The sequence below is a fragment of the Danio rerio genome, chromosome 4, assembly GCF_049306965.1.
Source record: "Danio rerio strain Tuebingen ecotype United States chromosome 4, GRCz12tu, whole genome shotgun sequence".
Lineage (NCBI taxonomy): Eukaryota > Metazoa > Chordata > Actinopteri > Cypriniformes > Danionidae > Danio > Danio rerio.
Window position 1 is genome coordinate 1,445,001 of NC_133179.1, and position 26,432 is coordinate 1,471,432.

Genomic DNA, 26,432 nt, shown 5'->3' on the forward strand with positions numbered 1-26,432 from the left:
ATGTCTTAATCTTGAATGATTTCATTAGAACAGTGAGGGACTAAAGTCTCATCACTGAACAGAAATAATGTCCAGTATAGAATATAAAGTCCTGCTGCAGTGGAGACAGAATGAATATTGTGTCTGACTCCATCATGAGCTTGGAGGACTGCATCCATACATCTCTGACATGACTCACATCACTGATTAATAAAGTCATCTGGAATGAAGAAGAAAGCCTTTATGCAGGACTCCCAGAGTTCATCAAGATCCTTTGTGTTTGAGTCTATCTTCAATGCCTCCTCCATCTTAGCACAGACATGCTCAATAATGTTCATGTCTGGTGACTGGCCTGGCCAATCCTGGAGCACCTTAACCTTGATTTTTTTGAGAATTAATTAATTTCTAGACAGTCAAAAGTTTACACACATTTCCTTGTTATTTTTAGATTTGCTTTTAAACTGTATAACTTTGGTCAAATGTTTTGGGTCTCCTTCCACAAGCTTCTCACAATAGTTTGCAGGAATTTTGGCCCATTCCTCCTGACAGAATTGGTGTAACTTGTCTTGCTCGCACAAGCTTTTTCAACTCTGCCCACACATTTTCTATAGGATTGAGGTCAGGGCTTTGTGATGGCCACTCCAAAACATTCACTCTGTTGTCCTTAAAGCACATTTGAACTCATTTGGCAGTATGTTTAGGGTCATGGTCTGTTTGGAAGAGCCATTTGTGGCCAAGTTGTAATTTCCTGGCTGATGTGTTGAGATGTTGCTTCAGTATTTCTCCATAATGTTCTGTCTTCATGATGCCATCTATGCTGTGAAGTGGACCAGTCCCTCCTGCAGAAAAACAGCCCCACAACATGACGCTGCCGCCCCCATACTTCACAGTTAGGATGGTTTTCTAGGCTTGTAAGCTTTCTCCTTTGTCCTCCAAATGTAACACTGGTCATGATGGCCAAACAGTTCAATCTTAGCTCCATCAGAACACAGGACATGTCTCCAAACATTAGTCTTTTTCCCAGTCTAGATTAGCAAATTGTAATCTCGATTTCCCCATGTTGTCACACAAGGAAGCAGTGTGTTTGAGGTTTTCCTTATATACTATTCTACAGTTGTGCCTCCAATTAACACAAATGTTGTCAATAAGCCAATCAGAAACTTCCTTGAAACCATCATCTGAGCTTTTTCAGAGGCAGAATAATCTTATTGTATGTAAACTTGACTATAAAGAAAAGTTATAACAATTTCTCAAACAATATCTCTCTCATTATTCTGCTATTAAGCAGAACAGAAACTACTGTGATCATCCTAACTTACCTAAAAGAGAAAAAGTTTAGTCAAATTAACATCTGACTCTTTTTAAAATGCTTATGTGCCTCTTTATACAGTGTATAAATATATGACACACATATACAATTTCCACAGGGATCTTCTACATCTTTTAAGTCACAAAGCTCATCCCGATTCTTCAACTGTAATTATAATGAATAATGTGTTTAAAAGGCTGCAGCAGAACGATTAAAGCAGATGCAGAAGAACACAATCAGAGCAGTTTATCAGCGTCTAATAGAAACCTCCACAAGTCCTTTAGCTAACCTCTCTCAGGTTCTGATATACGGAGGACAGCAGCGCCGCATGACACTATTACTGCATGAAATAAACTCTCAAAAGAAAACCAATCCAGCTAGAGGACAAAAACATCTATAAAGCAGCGCGTGTTTGTCAGGAGGGTTATAAAGCAGCACTTGAGGAAGACTTGAGAGCGCTTCTGTCCATGTGCAGGTATGGCAGAAAAGCCCAGGAGAGAAGCTGCTCGCCGCTTATTATCCGTGATACAGGAGCACGCAGCGCTAATATATGCAGAGTTTCAGAGGGACACCGCAGGCTTCATGCTAATGCAGCGGCAATTACTGCAAACACACGAGGGAGGACGACACACACGTGTTCACAACCTGATACTCGCAGCTGCTGGACTGAGACGACAGGCATTGTTAGTAAAGTTGTGCGCTTTTACTCGCTGAGCATCCTCTTCTGTAATAATGCAAACATTATATACTGTGATGCATCATTTAAAGGGGTAGTTCAACCAAAGAGGACACCTCTGTCTTCCTTTACAAGCCTTTAAGAGGTTCTTTCCTCTGTCGAACACAGAAGAAGACATTTTTATCTTCCCAGGGCTTGAGTGTCCACATACATGGCTATTTAAATGTTTTATATCTTATTACAGACATACAGTGTCATCCTGTGACTGTTTTGCAGCATATGAAATGTCCTAAACCCTATTTTTAACTGTCCAAAATGGCCAAAAGAAATAGTTTTTAGTCTCTGATAGTCAAATGTAAAAAAAAAAAGTATGTTTGTGTTATTAATGCATTAAAAACAGTCAGGAAAAACTGTTTTATGGAAATTCGGACCACGAGACCACATATATGGGCATCGTTTTTCTCTAAAAGTACAAAATATTAAAAGATGATACTTAGGTTTTATTGTAATTAGGTGACAATAAGCCTAAATAGCAAAGACAAATAAAAAAGACATGTAAAAAAAAACAGCTAGGGTCTTAAGAGGTTAAAGAGCGCTGGAATGCATTGACCTCTACAGCATTTGTTTTTCCAACACTCGCCTCATCCTTCACCGTATTTTGTGATTCATGTTTTTATTTGCATTTCCCCCCATTTATTTCTGCTTTTAAATTGCATTATGAGTGATCTTTCCTCCAGCTGAAGTCTTTAATTCTCTAAAAGTATGTAGTAGTGTGCTGTAAACATGTGCCAGGCATGAGCCAGGCTAAAACTAAAACAGTGGCAGGCCAGATAGACCGTCAGGCCACCGGCAAATGTAATGTCCCGGTGCTCGCTATGGTCAGTCCGCCCCTGACTATGACACACCAACACGGGGAGAACATGCAAACTCCACACAGAAATGCCAACTGGCTCAGCTGGGACTTGAACCAGCAACCTTCTTGCAGTGAGGCCACAGTGCTAACCACTGAGCCACCGTGCCACCCCTATGAAACAAGCAGTTGCATTGAAAAAAAAAAAGAGGAGAAAAAAGAAAAGTTAGAGAAGCATCCAAGTGAAATGCATCAGAATAAAACTGCTCCCCGTCGCATATATATGATGCTTTCATGTTAATGTTGCGAGAAAATTACTTTAAGGTGAAACTCGACGGCTGAATAGGGTGCAAATTAAAGCAGCAGACATTCCCCAGTGATTGCATTAAGAATGGAGAGCTTGTTCTCTGAAACATTAAGTGCAGTTGAAATATGCAAATGAAGCATTATCTAATTAAATAGGCCCTCATTTGCATACATTTCGGGAAACAGGAATCTGAACATCAGATAAAAGTTTGAAATTCTTATTTTGTTGACACATTTAACATCACTTTTCAGCAATCTAAAAATATGAATATGGATCAGAAATCCTCCATGTGCATGTTATGTTAAAGCATTACCTTTCAGTTAAATTGTTATATAAATGGGGTAATTTGGTGTATGTAATCAGGCTATAGATGGAATAAATCTGTCATTCTTTGCATGCATAATCAGCTTTTAGATGAGAGTTTATCAGAATAAAACTCTTAACACTAAACTCCCATTAAAGATTGATATTGAAATGTAAGAGTGCTGTTGCTTTCCTTCAACTACTGTAATCTGAAAGACATTATAAAACATCTCAAAGCTGACCAGAGCATGAAAAACAATATTCTTGCCTTACATATCCAATAGTACGGTATAAATAAACTCATGCTTCTCACTGAGCAGCTGGAAAAGCAAGTAGAATCTGAAAGTAAGCAGGAACAATATCAGAAAGCTTTATCCCCTTTCAGCTGATGTTATCTTGATCCAGAGGGAAGATCGCTGGACAAACTTCACAGGAACTTCAGGCGTGTCTTCCTGTAATTATGTGCAAAAAGCAGCAGACAGTTTTAGACATTGCTAGTAAATTGAGGAAGGCTGGTACATGATAAATGTACAGTCAGGGGAAGAAGTGAAGACACACTATTGAATTTCATAGTTTTTCATATCCAATATGTTTAGTAAGAAATAGACTACATCCTCTTATTTTTAAATCCTTTAGTGCTAAAATATACTCAATATACAACAGAAGAACAGATTTTCTAACAGATTGTTCTCACAGTGATATGCACTGAAATAAATGCTGGGGTCCACACAACAACATCAATGAATTCAGTTCACTTAGTAGTATTAACAAACTGAAGTGGATTGAACATAAGGCAATTAAGAAGTCCCCCAAACACTCAAAAATTGTGTTGTCTCATTTAAAATAAGTAGTTTGAACAAACAACCAACGTGATTTTAGAGTGTGAGTTTCCAAAAATGTTAAATAGGATGTTCAATATGTTTTAAAATCTTCAAACATTAATGAAACATCCCATTACATCATTATTTAAACGTTCAGAGAATGATATTTTACATGTTTTCTGTTATTTTGAAATATTTTCTGTTGTTTTCAAATGTTTTCTGTTATTTTTCAATGTTTCCTGTTATTTTCAAATGTTTTTGTTGTTTTTAAATGTTTTCTGACACTTTTTAAATGTTTTTGTTGTTTTTTAATGTTTTTTGTTATTTTAAAATGTTTTCTGTTACTATTTAAATGTTTTCTGTTTTTTTTATGTTTTCTGTTATTTTTAAATGTTTACTGTCACTTTTTAAATGTTTTCTGTTATTTTGAAAAGTTTTCTGTTTTTTTATGTTTTCTGTTATTTTTAAATGTTTTCTGTTATTTTTTAAATGTTTTCTGTTATTTTTAAAAGTTTTCTGTTATTTAGAAATATTTTCTGTTACTTTTTAAATGTTTTCTGTTGTTCTTAAATGTTTTTATTGTTTTTAAATGTTTTCTGATACTTTTCAAATGTTTTCTGATATTTTTATGTTTTCTGTTATTTTAAATGTTTTTGTTGTTTTTGAATGTTTTCTGTTACTTTTTAAATGTTTTCTGTTGTTTTTAAATGTTTTTGTTGTTTTTAAATGTTTTCTGTTACTTTTTAAATGTTTTCTGTTGTTTTTAAATGTTTTTGTTGTTTTTGAATGTTTTCTGTTACTTTTTAAATGTTTTCTGTTGTTTTTAAATGTTTTTGTTGTTTTTGAATGTTTTCTGTTACTTTTTAAATGTTTTCTGTTGTTTTTAAATGTTTTTGTTGTTTTTAAATGTTTTCTGTTACTTTTTAAATGTTTTCTGTTGTTTTTAAATGTTTTTGTTGTTTTTAAATGTTTTCTGTTACTTTTTAAATGTTTTCTGTTGTTTTTAAATGTTTTTGTTGTTTTTAAATGTTTTCTGTTACTTTTTAAATGTTTTCCGGAAACTCTTTCTGAATCCAATTCTTGCAATTTACATAAAAAATGTATCAGAATCAACTGAAATGATTCAGGATTAAAATAAATGATCAATATATGTAATATGCAATTAATCAAATGAGAATTAAACAGAAAGCACATGTCATAATTGAAGATTGTTCCCATCTTTTTAATATAACTACAGCTTTTGCCATCAAAAAGGCAAGAGGTAAGTTTAAGTAAGACAAAAATGTCTATCAAACGTAATTTGTGATAGAAAGTACAAAAGTAGCCAGCACATTGCTTTAAACTTTCATTAATCTGTATCTGTATCTGGAGTCAGGAGGTTTACAGAACAAAACACTATACTAAATTATAATTAGAAATTATCAGTTTCACCACCTTGTGAGTTCAGCTAGCAGTATGTGTATGTGTGTGAGTGTGTGTGAGTGTGTGTGTGTGTAGCTCTAGGGTCAGGAAGTTCTCTGCAGATAACATTATCCTAAATTATTATTTTTGATGTGTTTTTTAAAGGTAAATGAAGGTTATAGAGTGTGTTGTTAAATGCAGAGCTTCTCTATTAAAAAAACCCTGCAATTTATGAAGGAGATCAAGCCAGGTGAGAAAAGTGAATGCATAGTCGCACATTACTGACCCTAAAAGTAACTGAGTAACTCAAATAGTTACTGTTTTGGGGAGTAACTCAATATTGTAATGCACTACTTTCTAAAGTAACTTTCCCCAGCATCGTCTGAGATATCGTCATTAATTGTAGCCATTGTTCTTCATCCAGTAACTCTTTTCAGCTTTAAAGTCCCGTGAGTTCAGCTAACAGCATGTGTGTGTGTGTGTGTGTGTGTGTGTGTGTTTCTGTGTGTGAATTGAATCAATCCTCTCACCACAGCTGATCAGATGGAGCCGCTGACCTCCTGTTGTCAGGCCATGTTTTCTCCCATCATCCATCAGTGCTGTCGTGTCCAGCTCTGTGTCCGCCGGGGATTTGTGGCTCTGAGATTCGGGATTTGGTCTGACAGCTTCATTACGCGCCGCTTTCATCACGAGCGATGTGTGTCAGTCTTCAGACTCTGATGTCAGGTCAGCGAACGCCGCCCTCCAGGTCACATCAAATCACACAAAATGACAAGAGTTAGACATTTCTACTGTATGTCATTAATTTTACTTCAGCTTAGTGCATTGTTTATCAGGGGTCGCCACAGCGGAATGAACCGCCAACTGAAATGTAATGGACGTGAGATGCTAATTGAAAGCGTGATATGCACTTTAACACACGAGGGCTTCAGCATGGATGTCCGCCGCTGTTTATGCACACACACCAGTCACTAAACGAATTATGCAAATGAGCAAACGTGACGAAAGTGGTGCAGCAACTTAAGACGACTTAATTAAAATACTTCATGTGTGCTTTACATGCAATCTGCTCCGCACTTAAAGACAGCACTACTTTAATTGCATATCAAGATGCTGCAGTGGGCTATACAGTGTTTTAATATGTTCACATTAAGTGTGTGTGTGTGTGTGTATAGAGAGAGAGTGTATCTGTGTGTAAAATATTGTGTGTGAGAGAGTATGTTTAAGTGAGAGTGTGTGTGAGTTTGAGTGTGTGTATATGAGAGTGTCTCTGTGAGTGTGTCTGTGTGTGTAAGTGTGAATGACTAAGAGCATGTGTGTGTGTCCAGCAGGAGGCAGTGTTCGGGAGCACAGACACACACACACACACACACATCCTCATTGCTGCTCAGCATCCTCTATTAAAAACTTCAGTTAGTGCAAAATGCAGCAGCCAGAGTTCTTACCAGGTCTATAAAATATGATCATATCACCCCAATGTTATCCTCTTACACCGGCTGCCTTTTCAGTTTCGTATTGATTATGAAATATTGCTTCTTACTTGTAAAGCTTAAATAGTCTAGCTCCTGTTTATCTAGACAACCTTCTGTCTCGCTACAGTCCAACCCGCCCCCTAAGATCTCTAAACTCAGGGCTTCTGATAGTCCCCAGAATAGCAAAGTCTACTAAAGGAGGTCGAGCCTTCTCATTTATGGCTCCTAAACTCTGGAATAGCCTTCCTGATAATGTCCGAGGCTCAGACACACTCTCTCAGTTCAAAACTAGATTAAAGGCCTCTAAACCTCTTGGGACTAGTATTAAATTTGTCTGATATTTTTCTGTTTATTAGTGTGAAGCTGCGTTAAATAACCTGCATTATATAAGGCCTGATTTTATTAATCTATTAATGCCTTTATTACTTCTGAAAGCTGAAGGTTTAGGTCTGTACTTCATACTGAGGGGATTATGGCACAATGAGAGTGTCTTTGCTGATAGGAGGTGCTTCATTCTCTCCGACTGACCAATAGAATTGCAGCTAATGAACAGACCTCCTGTTTTCATCCATAATCATCATCGTAAAGGAGACCGTCATTATATTAATTACATTTAATGATCTCAGAAGTATCCGCTACGAGGTTTTTGAGTTATATAATTATTAATGTTGCGTAATGGAATAATTACTGCCATTGTTCTCAGATATTCACAGAACAAGAACACTAAATGTCATCATTTGATGCATTCAGGAAAATCCTGCTGTCCGAATAACTCAAATAGACAGTCAACAAATAATAATCATTTAAACTGTGAAACTGCACTCAGTCTGTGCAATGTCCTCATTTGGTTAACATGAATTTATTTATATGTTATGAAATAATATGAGGAGGAAAACACATTTCCTTGAATATGCGTCAACGCATTAAAAGAAACATAAATGGATGGATGAAACAGTGGACATAAACAAGGATGGGTGGATGAATAGATGCATTGAAACAAACATTGAAGGATGAATGGATGGATGGATGGATGGATGGATGGATGGATGGAAAGGATGGATGAACAGACAGATGGATGGATGAATGCATTAAAAGAAACAAAGACACATCGGATGGACAAACAGACGGATGGATGGATACGTTGACAAAAACAAATAGATGGATGGATAGAACAATGGACAGAACATGGATGGATAGATGGATGGATGGATGCTTGGACGGATGGATGGAGGTATTGAAAGAAACATCGAAGGATGGATGGATGAACAGAAGGATGGATGGATGGATGGATGGATGGATGCATTGAAAGAAACAAATGATGGATGGACAGAACAATGGATAGAAACATGGATATATGGATGGATGCATTGAAAGAAACATCGAAGGATGAATGGATGGATGGACGGACAGGTCGATGAACAGATGGATGGATGGATGCATGAAAAGAAACAAATTATGAATGGATAGAACAATGGACAGAAACATGGATGGATGGATGGATGCATTAAAAGAAACATCAAAGGATGGATGGATGGATGGATGGATGGATGGATGGATGCATTTAACGAATAATCGAAGGACGGATAGATAGATGGACGGATAAATGAACAGACAAATGGATGGATGCATTGAAAGAAACATCAAAGGATGGATGGATGGATGGATGCATTTAACGAAACATCGAAGGATGGATAGATAGATGGACGGATAAATGAACAGACGGATGGATGGATGCATTGAAAGAAACAAAGGGTGGATGGACAGAACAATGAACAGAAACATGGATGGATGGATGGATGCATTGAAAGAAAAATCAGAGGATGGATGGATGGATGGATGGATGGATGGATGGATGGACGGAAGTACAGACAAATGGATGGATGCATTGAAAAAAAACATAAACGGATGGATAGAACAATGGACAGAGACATGGATGGATGGACAACTTTGCCTTTCTAACATTTAATGGCAGATTATTGCAAACACACAGCCAGCCCTATACAAAACCAGATATTCAGAAGAATGTTGCAAAAGGCAGCCTGCACTGTTGTTTGCACAAGCAGCGTCTGTTTTTCCAACATTCTTCAGAATATCTTCCTTTGTGTTCAACAAAAGAATGAAAGTCATACATGTTTTGAACTAATAGAAGAACGAGGAAATGATGTCAAACTTTTCGTTTATGGGTGAACTGTCCCTTTAAATGCGTACAGACACTGGAGCACACACTTGCCTTGGGTAAGTAGTTCTCCATCAGGTTTTATGTGAAGTCGAGTGTGTGTGTGTGTGTGTGTATATATATATCGCTCGACTGCCTGTGGGACCGCAAACACACACGGCTGGACCTCAGACGACCCTCATCTCACTCCTTCACTAGACAGTGTGTATTCATGTATGCTTAATAGACAGCAGGGTCCCTTACTGCTTCTGATGCAATCACTCAGATAAATAAAGCGCTGTTATGATTAGACGCTGGCGGCGCAATCACTCCTTCAGGCCAGATGTCTGGAGGTGTAATGGCTGTTATCGTGCGGGTCCTCTGGGCTCTGAACCCCACGCTTTTAGAGGAGATGCATGACGTTCAGCAGACAAACAATCAGACGCGTCCTGCTGTGTGCGGGGTTTAGCTGCACTCTTAAACATTCACACACACGCATACAAACCATTGCTGCTCCATCATTCTCAGTGACTTCTCTAGTCTCGAAATCTTAAGTAAGAAAACTGTATGGAGGAGTGGATGGATGAATGGAATAATGGACAAGGATGAATGAATGAATGGATGCTTAGATTGATTGACAGACAGATGGATGCATTGAAAGAAGGATGGATGGATGGATGGATAGATAAAACAATGGAGAGAAAAACGGATAGATGGATGGACGTACAGATGGATGAATGCATTGATAGAAACATCGAAGGATGGATGGATGGATGAACGAATGGACAGACAAACAGATGAATGAATGGATGCATTGAAAAAAACATTCGAGGGAGGGATGGATGGATGGATGGATGGACGGGCAAACATACAGATGGATGCATTGAAATAAACAGATGGATGGATGGATGAATGGATGGCTGATTGGACAGACAAACAGATGGATAAATGGTTGCATTGAAAAAAAAACATTGAGGGATGGATGGATGGACAAACATACACATGGATGCATTGAAAGAAACAGATGGATGGATGCATGGAAGGATGGATAGATGGAACAACGGACAGAAACATGGATGGATGGATGGATAGATGCAATGAAAGAAACATCGAAGGATGAATGGATGGACAGATGGATGGACAGATGAACAGACAGACGGATAGATGCGTTGAAAGAAACAAATGGATGGATGGATAGAACAATGGACAGAAACATGGATGGATGAACAGATGAATGGATGCATTGAAAAACATCTTATGGATGGATGGATTGATGAATGGACGAACAAACAGAGGGATGGATGGATGCATTGAATTAAACATAAATGGACAGAACAATGGACAAAAACGTGGATGGATGGATGGATGAATGCACTGAAAGAAACATCGAAGGATGGATGGATGTAAAGACAGATGGATGGATTCATTGAAAGAAACAGATAGATGGATGGATGGAACAATGAACAGAAACATGGATGGATGCATTGAAAGAAACATCGAAGGATGGATGAATAGATAGACGGACCGATGAACAGATGGATGGATAATGCATTCAAAGAAACATCAAAGGATGGATAGAACAATGGACAGAAACATGGATGGATGGATGGATGGATGGCCGAACAGACGGATGGACGCAGGGATGGATAAATGCATTGAAAGAAACATAAATGGATGGATAGAACAATGGACAGTAACATTGATTGATGGATGGATGAATGGATGCATTGAAAGAAGCTTCGAAAGATGGATGGATGGATGGATGGATGCATTGAAAGAAACATAAATGAATGGATGAATAGAACAATGGACATAAACATGGATGGATGGATGGATGGATGGACAGACAGATTAATGCATTGAAAGAAACATTGAAGGACGTATAGATGGGTGGATGGATGAATGGACAGAAACCTGGATAGATAAACAGAGACACACAGACAGACAGACAGATGTTGTGTAAAGGCAGTATAATGACACACACACACACACACACACACACACACACACACACACACACACACACACACACACACACACACACACACATCTTATAATTAAAACATGAACATTTCTGCATGAGTTGATTCCTATTAAGCTAAAGAAGCAGCTCCAGTATAATGAGTGTTCAAACTCCTCTCAAATTAACTAAACAGCACAGCAATTACACAAACACAAACAAGAACAAGTCATTTAAACACATCCAGCTCTCTCTCTCTCTCTCTCCGTCATATACTCTATTTTCATAAGAGTAGTTCATTCATGCAGACACAGAGGAAAAGCCAGTGTGGTGTGCAAACATGATCTGCTGTAAATATGGAGACTACATTTTACTCTTTAATGCTAAGATTTAGTTTAATTAGCTTAAATTACACAACATTTAGAGCATATCAGAGGATGGTAATTTCCACAAATCCTCAATATACTATATTTAGAGCATATGTTACAACTCAGTCACAACACAATGTGAAACAAGCAATCGAGAATTGTGAAAGCCTCAGTAATGAAACATCTCAGCTGCTAAACTGCTGCAAATACAATAAACGTGTGAGTGGTTCATTGAAAAGAAAAATAAATGTACTATCAGAATGTTCACTGACTTACTTGGAAATCTGTGACGCAAACTGATTCAGTTCAATTCATTGTACTAACTAATTTGACTAATTTGACTGAAAATAACTGGTTCAAAAAAAGATTTGGGCTTCAGTTAGACATTAGCTATGTTAGACAAGCACCAATATGGCTTATTAAAATGTCAAAAAGATTTTTAACTGATTATTTAACCAATGAGCTTTTTTACTGATCGACTAGTTCACAGTAATCAAGTGAAAGACACATTTAAGAGGCTGGTTCATGGATTCAGAGTGAAGCAGATGGTGATTCAGGATGCAAATTGATTCAGTATGATTAAGTGTGTAAGTTGTTATAAAGTAATTCATAGAAAAGAACCAATTCAACAGAACAACTTAGAAGTTAGCAATGTTGACATTTACCACAACACTTTCATTACATACTTGTATGGGAATCAGGAGTCTAATCATTGTAACTGGTTTGGATATATTTGAGATAATGTAATTTTACTGATGGACTAGTTCAGAGATGCCCAAATTAGGGCCCACGGGCCAAAGTTGGCCATGGTAATCTTTGTTTTGGCCCTCAGAGGGGGAGTATGATGGGGAGTTGGCCTGCCTCTAACAGAGATGTCATGTCAAATTTAACATGCTCTTTTGTTTCTTTGTTTAATTGAGGAACTACAAAAAAAGCTAACTAAAATTAAATGTTTCATTTCAATGTTGCAAATGAATCAGACTTTTAAAAATGTAAATTCTGTCACTTGACTGATAGAGGACAATGCACAAGACATCGGTGAGCAAATCAAGGCAAATCAGGAGCAGCTCGACTACTGTATTCAGCTTTGAACTCTATTCACTATTGTGTTATAAATGACATGGTTTATGTTTGTACTCTAACAAGTTCATTATAAAACTTAAAAAAAATGATACTGCATCATTAATTAATGTTTTGCAGTTTTTACACTTGCTATGACAGTAATTTCAATACATTTAACAAGTGTCCTAAACTCTTAACACGGTTAGCACAACATCCGTCTTTGTAGGCTATACAATTAACACATTTCTTGTTGCTTTAACACAAAATGCATCCAGTTAACACAAATTTAAAATGCCTGAAGTTAAACGTTTTGCCAGTTGAGTGTTTTAGGTGTGTTGCTGCGTTAAGAGTTTAGCAAACTTGTTAAATGTATTGAAAAAACTGACATAGCCATTGTAAAAAACTGTATTGCAGGAATATAGCTACATAAATCCCAGCAGATACCCATAGGAATCACACTCAGGTTTCTCCAATCACATGATCATATGTTCTAATTGAGGACTATTTAGGCTGATCTTGTGTGAAAAAGGAACAAGAGAAGTCTTCCCATGATGCCGTGCCAGAGAATATATGAGGTGTGATGTGGATGAGAACGTGGCCAAATGCAGAAGACCGTAGCTTTGGAGTTTAGTTTACAATGTGTGTTTTTGAGCATGAAGTTAACTATTCTGCCAATTGTGTGTTTTAGGTGTGTTGGTGCATTAAGAGTTCAGCAAACTTGTTAAATGTATTTAAAAAACTGCCATAGCCATTGTAAAAACTGTAAAGCAATGATTTCTAGTTATTTTTAAATACTAACAAATAAATGAGGAAGTAGCCCATGGCAAATTTAATGTAATATAATTTGGTATATTTGACTTCAGCCCACAGCCCTCAATCAAGTTAGATTTTTGGTCCTTTATGAGAAAAAGCTTGGGCACCGCTGGACTGGTTTATAATTACTGAGCATCTCACAAATGCTGACTCCACATAGACACACCAATATTTTATGCTTTGGTCAAATGTCTCCAGGTTTGTGTCCAAATACCCTTTTTATTTCTTTTTAAGGCATTACAGTATTTTTAACACCAACATAAATACTGAACATTGAATCTAACAACACATTGAATGTTCAATTGTAACCAGAAATTGACTTCCTTTAAAGGTTATAGTTTTTTCACAGCTCAGACTAAAAGGGCAGTTGCTAAAAACTGTGGTAAAATATTTAACGCGCATATCTGCCACTGTACTGTGAAAAGTGTAGCATTAGATCTCGAGATCTCTTCTCACTCGTTTTTAACACACATCCGGTGGTAAGTCATTTACATGCAACATAGTACAATCTACATTTACTCCTGTTTTAAGATATTAAATAATAATAAAATCAAATAATCATTTTAAATTATTCGACAATAACATTTTAAATGAAAGGGGATTGGTTTTATTATTGTTCTGTATTCTGTTTCCATTTATTATCTGATTAGTACTATAGTTTTGTACTTAAATAGGAACTATAGATAAATGTTTCAGCAATAAAACAAACTCATAATTGTGTGTTTTTAAATGCGTTTCTCTATTTGTAAATCAGCAGGAGTCAGAGTAAATAATGGAGATATCTGTGATGTTAATCATTACTGGATGTCTGATACAAGGTCTCACTCTTAAAGATTATTCTTCTGTTTTTAAATCAGACTTAACTCTTCATGTTCACTGTGTTGGATTAGTTACTTGAGTCTGTTTGTGTTTGTTTCAGGTGTTTTATGTGGCTTCAGTATCAGTCTGCCACACAGAGTAGAAGCTCTAAAAGGATCCTGTGTTTTTATACCCTGCTCATTCGACATTGATCAGAGATACAGATATGATCTCACTAATACTGCAAAGAGATTATGGTTAAAATATGAAAAATATACTATTTTGTTTTTTTTTGAAAGTGTCTCTGAAGTTGTAGTGTTCGACTCCAGCAGCCCAGACAGTGGACTCCTAAAAGGAGAAATCTTTGGCTCTCCTACAGAGAAAAACTGCAGCACTCGCTTTGATAATCTCAATCTAAAAGACAGAGAGTCATATTTCTTTAGGATTGAATGCAGCGGTGGACTGCAATATAGCTACAAAAGTCCACAACACTCCCAAGTTGAAATTGCCTTCAAAGGTGAGTGTAATTATTTATGATGCTTCTGCCACCTTGTTTTTAATGTGTAAAACTTCCAGTTTCATTCATTAACACAAGAGTTAAAGGTGCAGTAGGAGATTGTCTTCAGAAGCATGTGTTGTTGTGCCGGTTGAAAGTCTCTTTTATTGATTACAGTAAATGATCTAAATGTGTTTATATGCAGTTTTATATTCTGGGTAAGGCATAAAACTATAAAATGTTTGTGCAATTTAAATTGGTCAGGCCGACAATTCCCATAGTTCCGATAAGTAGCCCAAACTGTCTGTCAACAAATGCACAAGTGCAAATGTACAACCGCACACCTCTGTTCACGCAGATCCTCCAATTGCGCATATATGCGTAATGTGCACACGAGACAATCACAGCGGTAAAATCAAATGCTGAATCGAAACTTTTAAAAATCCTAAATCAATTTTGAAATTACTTTTGCATGCTGGAGGAAGGACGACACCATGGCTGAAGGATTTCTGTTAGACAGGTCATGTTACAGTATGTTTTTAGTTACGGAAAGATGTATATTGTGTTGTGTTATGAATGGGTTACATGAACAGAAGTGTTGTTCAGCTACTGAAATCTCCCAGTGAAGGATTGATGCGGATATTTCAGTTTCATAAGGGCCTATGGCAGCATCGATAATGTAGATTTATATTCAGTTCTACAAAAAACACCGGTAAATAGCAGAGATGGGGGACTCAAGTCACATGACTTGACTGAAGTCAAACTTAAGTCGCAAAATTTAGGACTTGAGACTTGCTTGACAAATATCCAAAAAAAGACTCGACTTGACTTGGCTGTCATGACTTGAGACTTGACTTGGACTTGAGTTAAATGACTCAAAATAACTTGTTAAATAAATACCTGTTTGATATATATATTAAACATTACATACAACACTGAAAGTTATATATGTAAATATAAGTTGCAAAAAAAAAATTTCGAAAAAGATTGGAAAATCGACAAAAATTTGATTGACTTGAAAGTGACCAAGCTACTGTATGACTTGACTTGAGAAAAGCAGGGACTCGACTTGACTTGCTTAAGACTTGAAGGTTATGATTCGAGACTTGCTTGTGACTTGCGCATGTGTGACTTACTCCCACCTCTGGTAAATAGCACTATTCCGCCTTGCCTGCTTTACAGAGCTGAAAGAGGTTTTGTATTCACATGAGTTCATTTTTGAACAATGACAGCTTGTGACACGCTCTCGATAGTGTTCACTGCTACTCTGAATATTCACTCTAAAATAGCATGTACAGTAAGTATGGCTTAGTAATAAGTCTAATTCCTGCATGCCACCGTCTAAGCACTAAGCATTCAGTAGTTGCTTTAGAACAGCATGGGACCAGCGATCCTTGCATGAAATATTACACATTATTACATGTTTTGCTTTCTACACAACTTTTTGTTGGGAATTGTAGTATTATAAGGTATATAAAGTTTTCTAACTGGCAAATGACATGATCTAGTGGCTCTCTGTCATCTTTAATAAGCGCATTTGTGTTTCAGGAGCGGGGTTTTGGATGGCAGGAGAGGGTTGTGTTTCAAATATATTATGCTAACCGGTTAGCTTTTTGGCAAATCACCTACTGTACCTTGAATTGATGAAAAAACTGCAAATATGCAATATCCATGCTACTGCAAACTAGTTATTTTTGATTTATTATTTTATTCACAAACAATGTCGTTTTAGTGTTACTCTTAGTATTTTGGTTAAACTGATTTTTTGTTAAACTGATCACTGAATAGCCGATAAACAGGAATTCTCATGCATCCAAAAAAGTATAGTTTTACTTTGCAAAATAATGTGGATAGTGAACTTCATTATACATAGACCTTATTCTTCACGTTAGAGCGGGCGCAGCCATTGGATTCTTTTTGGCTTGAGACTTCCGGTCTCATTCACATACTAATTTTAGACATTAAAAATATCTGCTTGATGTTGTAAACTGATACTATCCTTCTGCTTTTATGTATAGTCATGAACACATTGTTTGTAGAGCAAGTAGTTTTCTACAGTTTATTATTCCTAGTTATTTTCCCATAAGCCACTGAATCGAAAGTTCTACAACAATCACAAAAATGCATGTAAGGTCAATATGATGGTCTATATGTTACCTTGTAATATCTGTGTGTGTTTCAGAGTCTCCACCCAAACCCACAGTGCGTCTGTTTCAGGATCAGCGGGAGGTGATGGAGATGATGGAGGTGATACAGGTGATAGAGGGAAAAATAGTGACTCTGAGCTGCTCTATGTTCTACTGTCCATCTCATTCATCATTTCTCACATGGAGCTCAACTCTTAAAAACCTCATCAATGAAGACGTCACACAAAAGCAGCATCAAAGCCCAACACATCTCTTCTCTGATCTGATGTTTACCGTGACTCACCGTCATCACAGAGTTAAATTCACCTGCATTTCAACACACTACATACAGCGGCAGATCACAACAACCAGCACCCGTCAGCTACATGTTCAGTGTAAGACAGGAATCACTTCAATCACAGATGATCTATAAATACTATTATGAATTATAAAATAGTGGTCTAAATTATCTTCCATCAGATGCTCCTAAAAGCGTATCTGCTCATGTGAGTCCAGCTGGTGTGATTGTGCAGGGTCATTCAGTGACTCTGAGCTGCAGCAGTGAAGCAAACCCAGCAGTCAAATACAGCTGGTACAGACACACTGAAGGAGACTTGAAACCACTGCAGACTGGACCAAACCTGACCATCAGGAACACAAACCCATCACACAGTGGACGATACTACTGCAGAGCTGCAAACCAACACGGGACTCAGAACACATCAGTGCTGCTGGACGTGCAGTGTGAGTATTAGAGTCTTTACGGATATACTCTAACTAACTTAGCAATGCACTGAAGACCTAATGAATGTACAGTATTTGGATGTTCAGTTTGAATATTGGGAAATCTGCTGAACAGAATACTGTTCATGCAAAATGATCACATATAGTGTTTATTCTAGACAAATGGACAAATACATGTCAAACCTAGACCTTAATGTTTACTGTTAAATAGCCTTACTATTATACTATTATTAATTTGCAAAATGGTGTTGGTCAGCCCATGCACATTGGAGATGTGTGCCCAGGGCTACATTTTTGAGAACCAAGAAATATGTTTTGTTTTGCCAAATCCACTAGAAGGCACCATATACGATCTTAAATACATCACTACGGTGATGTTGTCCAGTATGTGAACTTTCTTATAAATCCATCGGAGGACGCTGTTGACATTTCTGCCAATCTCAACCTCCTCTTGCACATCTGTGAGAGAAACCAATCGGCTTGACTTTGTGCATGTTACATCAGCATGATATTAAACGACCCACCTGTCCCCTTACCTAAACCCAACCCATAGTGTTTACAAAAGCAAACTACTACAGATTAGCACTAGTTCAAGCCATCGCTGTGCTTTTACCATAATTTTAAACTGCTTTATATAGGAAGGGGTTCATTTTACCTGGTTTCTGAAACCTTCCTTCACTGGACTTAAACACCAATCCCACTGCACTCCAAGTCAGACGTCTGATACCGTACCTGGCGATCTGCAGATTTTACACACAAAATGCAGCCATATGCACCTCAGTCACATATTTCTCGGTTCCCAAAAATGTAGCCCTGGGTACATATTCCCCATGCTCCTTTGTTGGTACAAAATAATGCCTTGTTTTCTCCTTCACCAGATGCTCCTAAAGGCGTATCTGCTCACGTAAGTCCAGCTGGTGTAATTGTGGAGGGTCATTCAGTGACTCTGAGCTGCAGCAGTGAAGCAAACCCAGCAGTCAAATACAGCTGGTACAGACACACTGAAGGAGACCTGAAACCAGTGCAGACCGGACCAAACTTGATCATCAGCAACACAAACCTGACCATTAGCAATGTCAACCGGTCTCAAAGTGGACGATACTACTGCAGAGCTGGAAACCAACACGGGACTCAGAACACATCAGTGCTGCTGGACGTGCAGTGTAAGTATAAAGTGTCTTTATATTTCTTTACAAAATGTTCAAATTAAAAATACAACCCAAATCAGAAAAAGTTGGGACCGTATGGAAAATACAAAAAAGAAAGAATGTAGTGATTTCTAAATTCATAAGTACATTTACAGGGTCTTCATTGTCGCATTTTGCATTTCAAAATGCACCACATATTCTCTATTAGAGACAGGTCAGGACTGCAGGCGGGCAGGCCAGTCCAGTACCTGTGTCCTCTTCCTCCACAGCAGGACTCTGTAATGTGTGCAGAATGTGGTTGTGCATTGTCTTGGTGAAATATGCATGGGCGTCCCTGGAAAAGAAGGCAGCATATTGTCCTCCAACATCTCTGTGTACTTTTGAGCAATAATGCTCCATCACAGAAGTGCAAGTTACCTTCGCTAAGGGCAAGGACACAACCTAAAACCATGCCAGAGCCTGGAATTTTGACTTTTTGCTGGAAACAGTCTGGATGATCTTTTTCTTCGTTTGTCCGAAGCACACAGCATCCATTTCCCCAAAAAATATCTGAAATACTGATTCATCTGAGAACAGTACATGTTTCCACTGTGTGATAGTCCATGCCAGATGCCTCCGAGCCCTGAGAAGTGGACGGCGTTTCTGGACACTGTTAACATAGGGCTTCCTTTTGGCAGAGTACAGTTTTCACTGGCATTTGTAGATGTAACTACATAATGTGGTACTTGACAATGGTATGCCGCAGTAGTCCTAAGCTCATGTGGTGATCTGGCTTATAGATGAATAAGTATTCTTGATGCAGCGCTGCCTGAGGGGTCAGAGATCACGGTTGTTCAGCTTAGGCTTGCGCCCTTCTCTTTTACACACTGAAACTCCTCCAGATTCCTTCAATGTTTTAATTCTGTTATGTTCTGTTGAAAGTGAAATATCCAAATGTCTTACTACCCTTCTTTGAGGAACATTGTGTTTAATCATTTAAATAATTTTTTCACATATTTGTTGGCATAGATGCTCTGAAAAGCATATCTGCTCATGTAAATGGTGTAGCAGTGGAGGGTCATTCAGTGACTCTGAGCTGCAGCAGTGAAGCAAACCCAGCAGTCAAATACAGCTGGTACAGACACACTGAAGGAGACCTGAAACCAGTGCAGACTGGACCAAACCTGACCATCAACAACATCAACCGGTCTCACAGTGGACGATACTACTGTATAGCTGAAAACCAACACGGGATTCAGAACACATCAGTGCTGCTGGACGTGCAGTGTGAGTATTAGAGTCTTTACGGATATACTCTAACTAACTTAGCAATGCACTGAAGACCTAATGAATGTACAGTATTTGGATGTTCAGTTTGAATATTGGAAATCTGCTGAACAGAATACTGTTCATGCAAAATGATCACATATAGTGTTTATTCTAGACAAATACATGTCAAACCTAGACCTTAATGTTTACTGTTAAATAGCCTTACTATTATACTATTATTAATTTGCAAAATGTTGTTGGTCAGCCCATGCTCATTGGAGACGTGTGCCCAGGGCTACATTTTTAGAACCAAGAAATATGTTTTGTTTTGCCAAATCCACTAGAAGGCACCATATACAATCTTAAATACATCACTACAGTGATGTTGTCCAGTATGTGACCTTTCTTATAAATCCATCAGAGGGCGCTGTTGACATTTCTGCCAATCTCCACCTCCTCTTGCACATCTGTGGGAGAAACCAATCGGCTTGACTTTGTGCATGTTACATCAGCATGATATTAAACGACCCACCTGTCCCCTTACCTAAACCCAACCCATAGTGTTTACAAAAGCAAACTACTACAGATTAGCACTAGTTCAAGCCATCGCTGTGCTTTTACCATAATTTTAAACTGCTTTATATAGGAAGGGGTTCATTTTACCTGGTTTCTGAAACCTTCCTTCACTGGACTTAAACACCAATCCCACTGCACTCCAAGTCAGACGTCTGATACTGTACCTGGCGATCTGCAGATTTTACACACAAAATGCAGCCATATGCACCTCAGTCACATATTTCTCGGTTCCCAAAAATGTAGCCCTGGGTACATATTCCCCATGCTCCTTTGTTGGTACAAAATAATGCCTTGTTTTCTCCTTCACCAGATGCTCCTAAAGGCGTATCTGCTCACGTAAGTCCAGCTGGTGTAATTGTGGAGGGTCATTCAGTGACTCTGAGCTGCAGCAGTGAAGCAAACCCAGCAGTCAAATACAGCTGGTACAGACACACTGAAGGAGACCTGAAACCAGTGCAGACCGGACCAAACTTGATCATCAGCAACACAAACCTGACCATTAGCAATGTCAACCGGTCTCAAAGTGGACGATACTACTGCAGAGCTGAAAACCAACACGGGACTCAGAACACATCAGTGCTGCTGGAAGTCCAATGTAAGTACCATTTACACCTTATAAGTATAAACACCCCTTTTATTTACAAGTTCTAATAGTTTAAACTACTTATAAATTTCTCCCTTAGCCAATTTCTGTCTTCACCCTGCTGACGATTAACATTTGAAGGCGACCACAGCAGCTAGCATTCAAGAAACCAAAGCATTGAATTTGTGATCCTGTGAAGTGCTTTAAATGTGCATTTTTGTTGGATGTGTGACGTAATTTGAGGTCAAACATGAAGACAGCAGGACAGAGTAGCTCCTTTAAAAAATACAGCCTATAGGAATGTGTTTTAATCAGAGCTCTGCAGGTGAGAGTGGTTGAGCTCAAACTGTACAGTAATAGTGTCTTGAAGGGGGGGTGAGGCATGTCAGATCCTAGAGAGCATTTGACTGGTCAGAAGATCTGGTGAAAAACTAAAGAATGAGGAATGAAGAATTGATCCATTTAAGAGGAAGTGACAACTACACGCTTTGAATATTATAATTATATGTTCCTGATGTTAAATTTAACACAGTTTTGGAGCATGTGAGATTATAGATAACCTAATTTTGTTTTAATGTTATCTTCAGGGGGAGAAATGTGAGTTTAACTAACAGTTATAACAAATAAAATTATTATTAATAAACTTTTGTTAAACTTTATTATGATTTCACAGGAACTTTAAAATGTTCAAGATTGATCTTTTCACTTTCTGGTGTTTATGCTTTATGAGTGTCTTTAATAACACTGTAAACATATATTTAGATATATAAATACACATATTTTTCATGATTTATGGATTTAGATTGCACGAATTAATCTGGATAGCACAGTTTTAACATGAACAAGCTGATAATCTTAATGTGATGCATTTATTTGTCTGTACTTACAGTTGACTGTTAACTGAATGTGTTATAATATGTAGAATTACTCTCAGTGTCACAATGTATCTCAGTGCACAAATGCAACAATAAAATAGTTTAATCCTGTTTTCACTCATTCATTTTCTTTTCAACTTAGTCCCTTTATTAATCAGGGGTCACCACAGTGGAATGAACCGCCAATCCTGTTTTTAATTTAGCATTTATTCTTTTCTAACATAATAATTTTTTCTAAAGAGGCAGAATTATGAGCATTTCTATTCTAATACAAATAGTTTGCACTAGAATATGCTGTATAATAGAATAATAATGAATGTATTTTAATTGATCTTCTGTGTCTGATATAATTCTGTAATTTTTGGCTAAGCGGTATTATGAATATTTACATTAAAATAACTAAAATTACAATTTAAAATTTTAATTAATTTTACAAAATACAATTTAACATTTAATTTAAAATTTTTGCATTTGACATACAGTAATTCTCTAGAATTATCGAATTAGAAATGTTAATATTCAAAAACCAAATTCAGCATTTTATTTTGCATTTTAATTCTTAAATCTTTTAAAACTTAATTTTAAAAAGCAGAGTTATTAATATTAACATTTTAACACCTATTTGTATAATTTTTATAGCACATATCTCAAATAATTCTGTATTTTCAGCTCAGCAGAATCCTCTTGAATGTCTAAATGAGCATCTGTGTGATGTGTAAATCAGTATCGTGTATCGAACCGAATCATGACACGAGTGTATTATGTTGAAATATAATCTCCTAAACACACATATGGCCATGCACATACTCTTAAGCGTAATTACATCCTATAATGCTCAGCGCTCGGTCTGCTTGATGGATTACGGCATGACACCATTATTTAGCTGAAATATGATTAATGGAGTAAGAGCACCATAAACACAGAGCTTTGAGCTGGAACTGAGAGACAAGCTCACCAGGAACACACACCTCTGAAATAAAAACAGCACCGCGGCCTGCTGAATTATGGGCTGCATTACAGAGTTATTGTTCTCCATATGACAGGAGGAGCAGAATCCATTCAGCATTCGTCCTACAGCGATAAACTCTTCATTATGACTCAAGACGTCTGGACAAAAGCTCTGCCGCTAATGGAGAAGCTCAAAAACTACACGTATAAAAGCAGAACAACACAGTCTGGAGATTACAGGGGTCTGCCATGAAGAAAAAACACACCTATCATTACATTACCTAATATTTGCAAGTTAAATGTTGCTGGTAAAAACCAAATATTGCATCATAATGTTTATAAAGAGCAGAGTAAATACATTTAAATATTAGAGGAACTTTTACTTATTTTTAAATACAGTGAAACGTGTAGTAAAGACATTTACAAATAAAAAAATAATATTTTAAAATCATATGTAATATAATAAGATGAAGATATGGCAATTTATCTGTCTGTCTGTCTGTCTGTCTATCTATCTATCTATCTATTTATCTATCCATCTATCTATCTGTCTATCTATCTATCTATCTATCTATCTATCTATCTATCTATCTATCTATCTATCTATCTATCTGTCTGTCTGTCTGTCTGTCTGTCTGTCTGTCTATCTGTCAGTCAGTCAGTCAGTCTGTCTGTCTGTCTGTCTGTCTGTCTGTCTGTCTGTCTGTTCTGTCCTTCCGTCCATCCATCCATCCAACTGTCTGCCTATCTGTCTGTCCAACCGTCCGTCCGTCTATCTCTGTCTATCTGTTTATCTATTTATCTATCTATCTATCCATCCATCCATCCCTCTGTCTGTCTATCTATCTATCTATCTATCTATCTATCTATCTATCTATCTATCTATCTATCTATCTATCTATCTATCTATCTATCTATCTATCTATCTATCTATCTATCTATCTATCCACCCATCCATCCATCCGTCCATTTATCTACAGCACATAATATTTGACTAGATACTTTTCAAGATACTAGTATTATCAATAATTAGTACCATCTTAAAGTGACATTTAAAGGCTTAACAAGGGTAATTAGTGTAAAGTTAGGGTAAGTAGGCAAGTCATTGTATAACAGTGGTTTCTTCTGGAGACAATTCAAAACAAATATTGCTTAAGGGGGCTAATACAGTTTTTCTCAGTCGCTTTGGTGCATTTCCCACAACACTATTTACATTTGCAAAACAGTTCATGCAATTCTCAAAACAATCAGTCATTTGAGCACATCATAGTAGCAGTTTCTCATTCCCTCCAACACATTGCAGATGCTTTTGGACATGCATCAACTGCTTTCACACAACTCTCTGCTGTTGATAACATTATCATTTGCTTTTATCATTCATTCAATCATTTTCTTGTCGGCTTAGTCCCTTTATTAATCCGGGGTCGCCAAAGCGGAATAAATCGCCAACTTATCCATCAAGTTTTTATGCATTAAAAAAAAAAAAAGTTCCAGCCGCAACCCATCTATGGGAAACATCCACACATTCACACACACACTCATACACTACGGACAATTTAGCCTACCCAATTTACCTGTACTGCATGTATTTGGACTGTGGGGGAAACTGAAGCATCCGGTGGAGAACATGCAAACTCCACACAGAAACGCCAACTGAGCTGAGGCTCGAACCAGCGACCTTCTTGCTGTGAGGCGACAGCACTACCTACTGCGCCACTGCTTCGCCTGCTTATGTCATGTCAGTCAAAATGAACTAAACTTGTAAATGCTGAATATCGTCCATATTAAACTAATAGTCCACATTTCATTACTCGAGTCATTACATACACAAATGTTAAACTAGCTGTCAAAATCTGTCCAGCAAATTTGATAAAACTTTTTAAATTTGACATTTTTTCCTGGAAAAGTCTTCTAAATTGAACAATTTCATGAATGTTTTACAGACCTGTGTATGTTGCAGGTTCAGTTCCAATATGTACTGAATATTGTTTACAGCTGTGCACAGCTCAACCCAAAGGAAGTGTATGTTTGTCAGTGTCTTGTACTCAGATACCTCACTAAATGCAGTGATGTCTAACTTTACTGTAGTTTTCAAATGGCTGTGCTAATAGTACACAGTGCTGTCTTGAGCATTTTCAGAAAGTGTCACCAAAATCACAATGAAAACATGTCAAAGCCATCTGACTATCATGTTCATAAACAATAGTGTCAGGACTCTTCATCTTGATGACACAGACACGTTCATTGACATCAATACTTGCTTTTGAGGGATGAGCTCTCCATTTTGAGCATGTGACACGCTTTTGGAGGTTATCAAAGAAAAGCATGAACTATTGTGCAAATGTAAATAGTGTTGTGAGCAATGCACCAAAGCCACTGAGTAAAACTGTAATATTGACCTTAAAATGGTTTTAAAAACTGGTTTTATTCTAGCCAAAATAAAACAAATAAGACTTTCTCCAGAAGACAAAACATGAACTGAAATACTGTGAAAATTTCTGCTCTATTAAATATCATTTGAAATGAAAATATCACAGGATGGCGAATAACTTTGGCTTTAACCGCGTGTGGTGACTTCGGATACAGCCAATGCTTTTTAACAGCATGATGCTAAATGACCCCTCGATGTGTTTTGTTTTAACTCCAGCAGTTATGAAAGCGCTTTACTAACGAGCATATGTGCACTCAAACGCCGCTGTCCTCGCTAACAAGTCCCTCTAATGAGATCATTAATTACGTCCCCCGGCAGCTAAAAATCTGCTGCATCAACGTGTGGAGAAGAACACAGAAACGGCACGTGGGTCGCCGGAGCAGATTATGGGTCAGCGTGAGCCAAAAAGAGCCGCTAGCGAGACACGAGGAGACGTGTGTTTTAGAGCGAACGCCGTCTGCAGACAAACGCCACCATCTGTAGGAGAAACACATGAGACAGACCCTTCAGTGAGCAACAGATGCTTTACAAAAATAGGAAAAGCTGCCTCGAATAGCCAGCCTTTATTGGGTAAAAGATGTCAACTTGACTTTGTGTTTAAGGGTCAAAGATGCTACTCTGGGTTGCACACAATTCCTTCATCTTGTCCCAAAACAAATCGATTCAGTTTGTTATGATCACCAGCATCATCAACTACAATTTGGCCACTGAAATGAACTACAACTCCCAGAACTCTATGCACTCAGCACTCCTGCCACTGCTGCATTTGGACAGACACACACACACACACACACACACACACACACACACACACACACACACACACACACACACACACACACACACACACACGATTCATTTTATTTGGAATGACTAATACTATTAGAACTAGGGATGGGAAGATTAACCGATATGTATCGATACGCGGTCATGCGCGTGCACGATGCGAGTGCATCGGTTGAGCAGCAGAGGATGAATGAAAT

General features: G+C 37.6%; 2 protein-coding genes across 12 annotated transcripts in view; one reads left to right on the forward strand and one right to left on the reverse strand.

Moving 5' to 3' along the window:
• mtpn (myotrophin) overlaps nt 1–26,432 on the reverse strand; it is a 204,430-nt gene that overhangs the window by 14,580 nt on the left and 163,418 nt on the right. For all 11 annotated transcript variants that reach the window (XM_073945855.1, XM_073945856.1, XM_073945857.1 and 8 more), the window contains one exon: nt 6,177–6,388. In XM_073945855.1, coding sequence (XP_073801956.1) covers nt 6,177–6,333 — 157 coding nt within the window. In that variant the 5' untranslated portion in view covers nt 6,334–6,388. The remainder of the gene's footprint in view (nt 1–6,176; nt 6,389–26,432) is intronic.
• LOC141381546 (sialoadhesin-like) lies at nt 13,891–22,186 on the forward strand. The gene is made up of 9 exons (XM_073946836.1): nt 13,891–13,955; nt 14,231–14,294; nt 14,396–14,791; nt 16,953–17,291; nt 17,377–17,640; nt 18,519–18,803; nt 19,797–20,054; nt 20,923–21,207; nt 21,296–22,186. Exons 2-9 carry the CDS (start codon nt 14,249–14,251, stop codon nt 21,325–21,327), a joined length of 1,905 nt encoding a protein of 634 aa, XP_073802937.1. The 5' UTR covers nt 13,891–13,955; nt 14,231–14,248; the 3' UTR covers nt 21,328–22,186.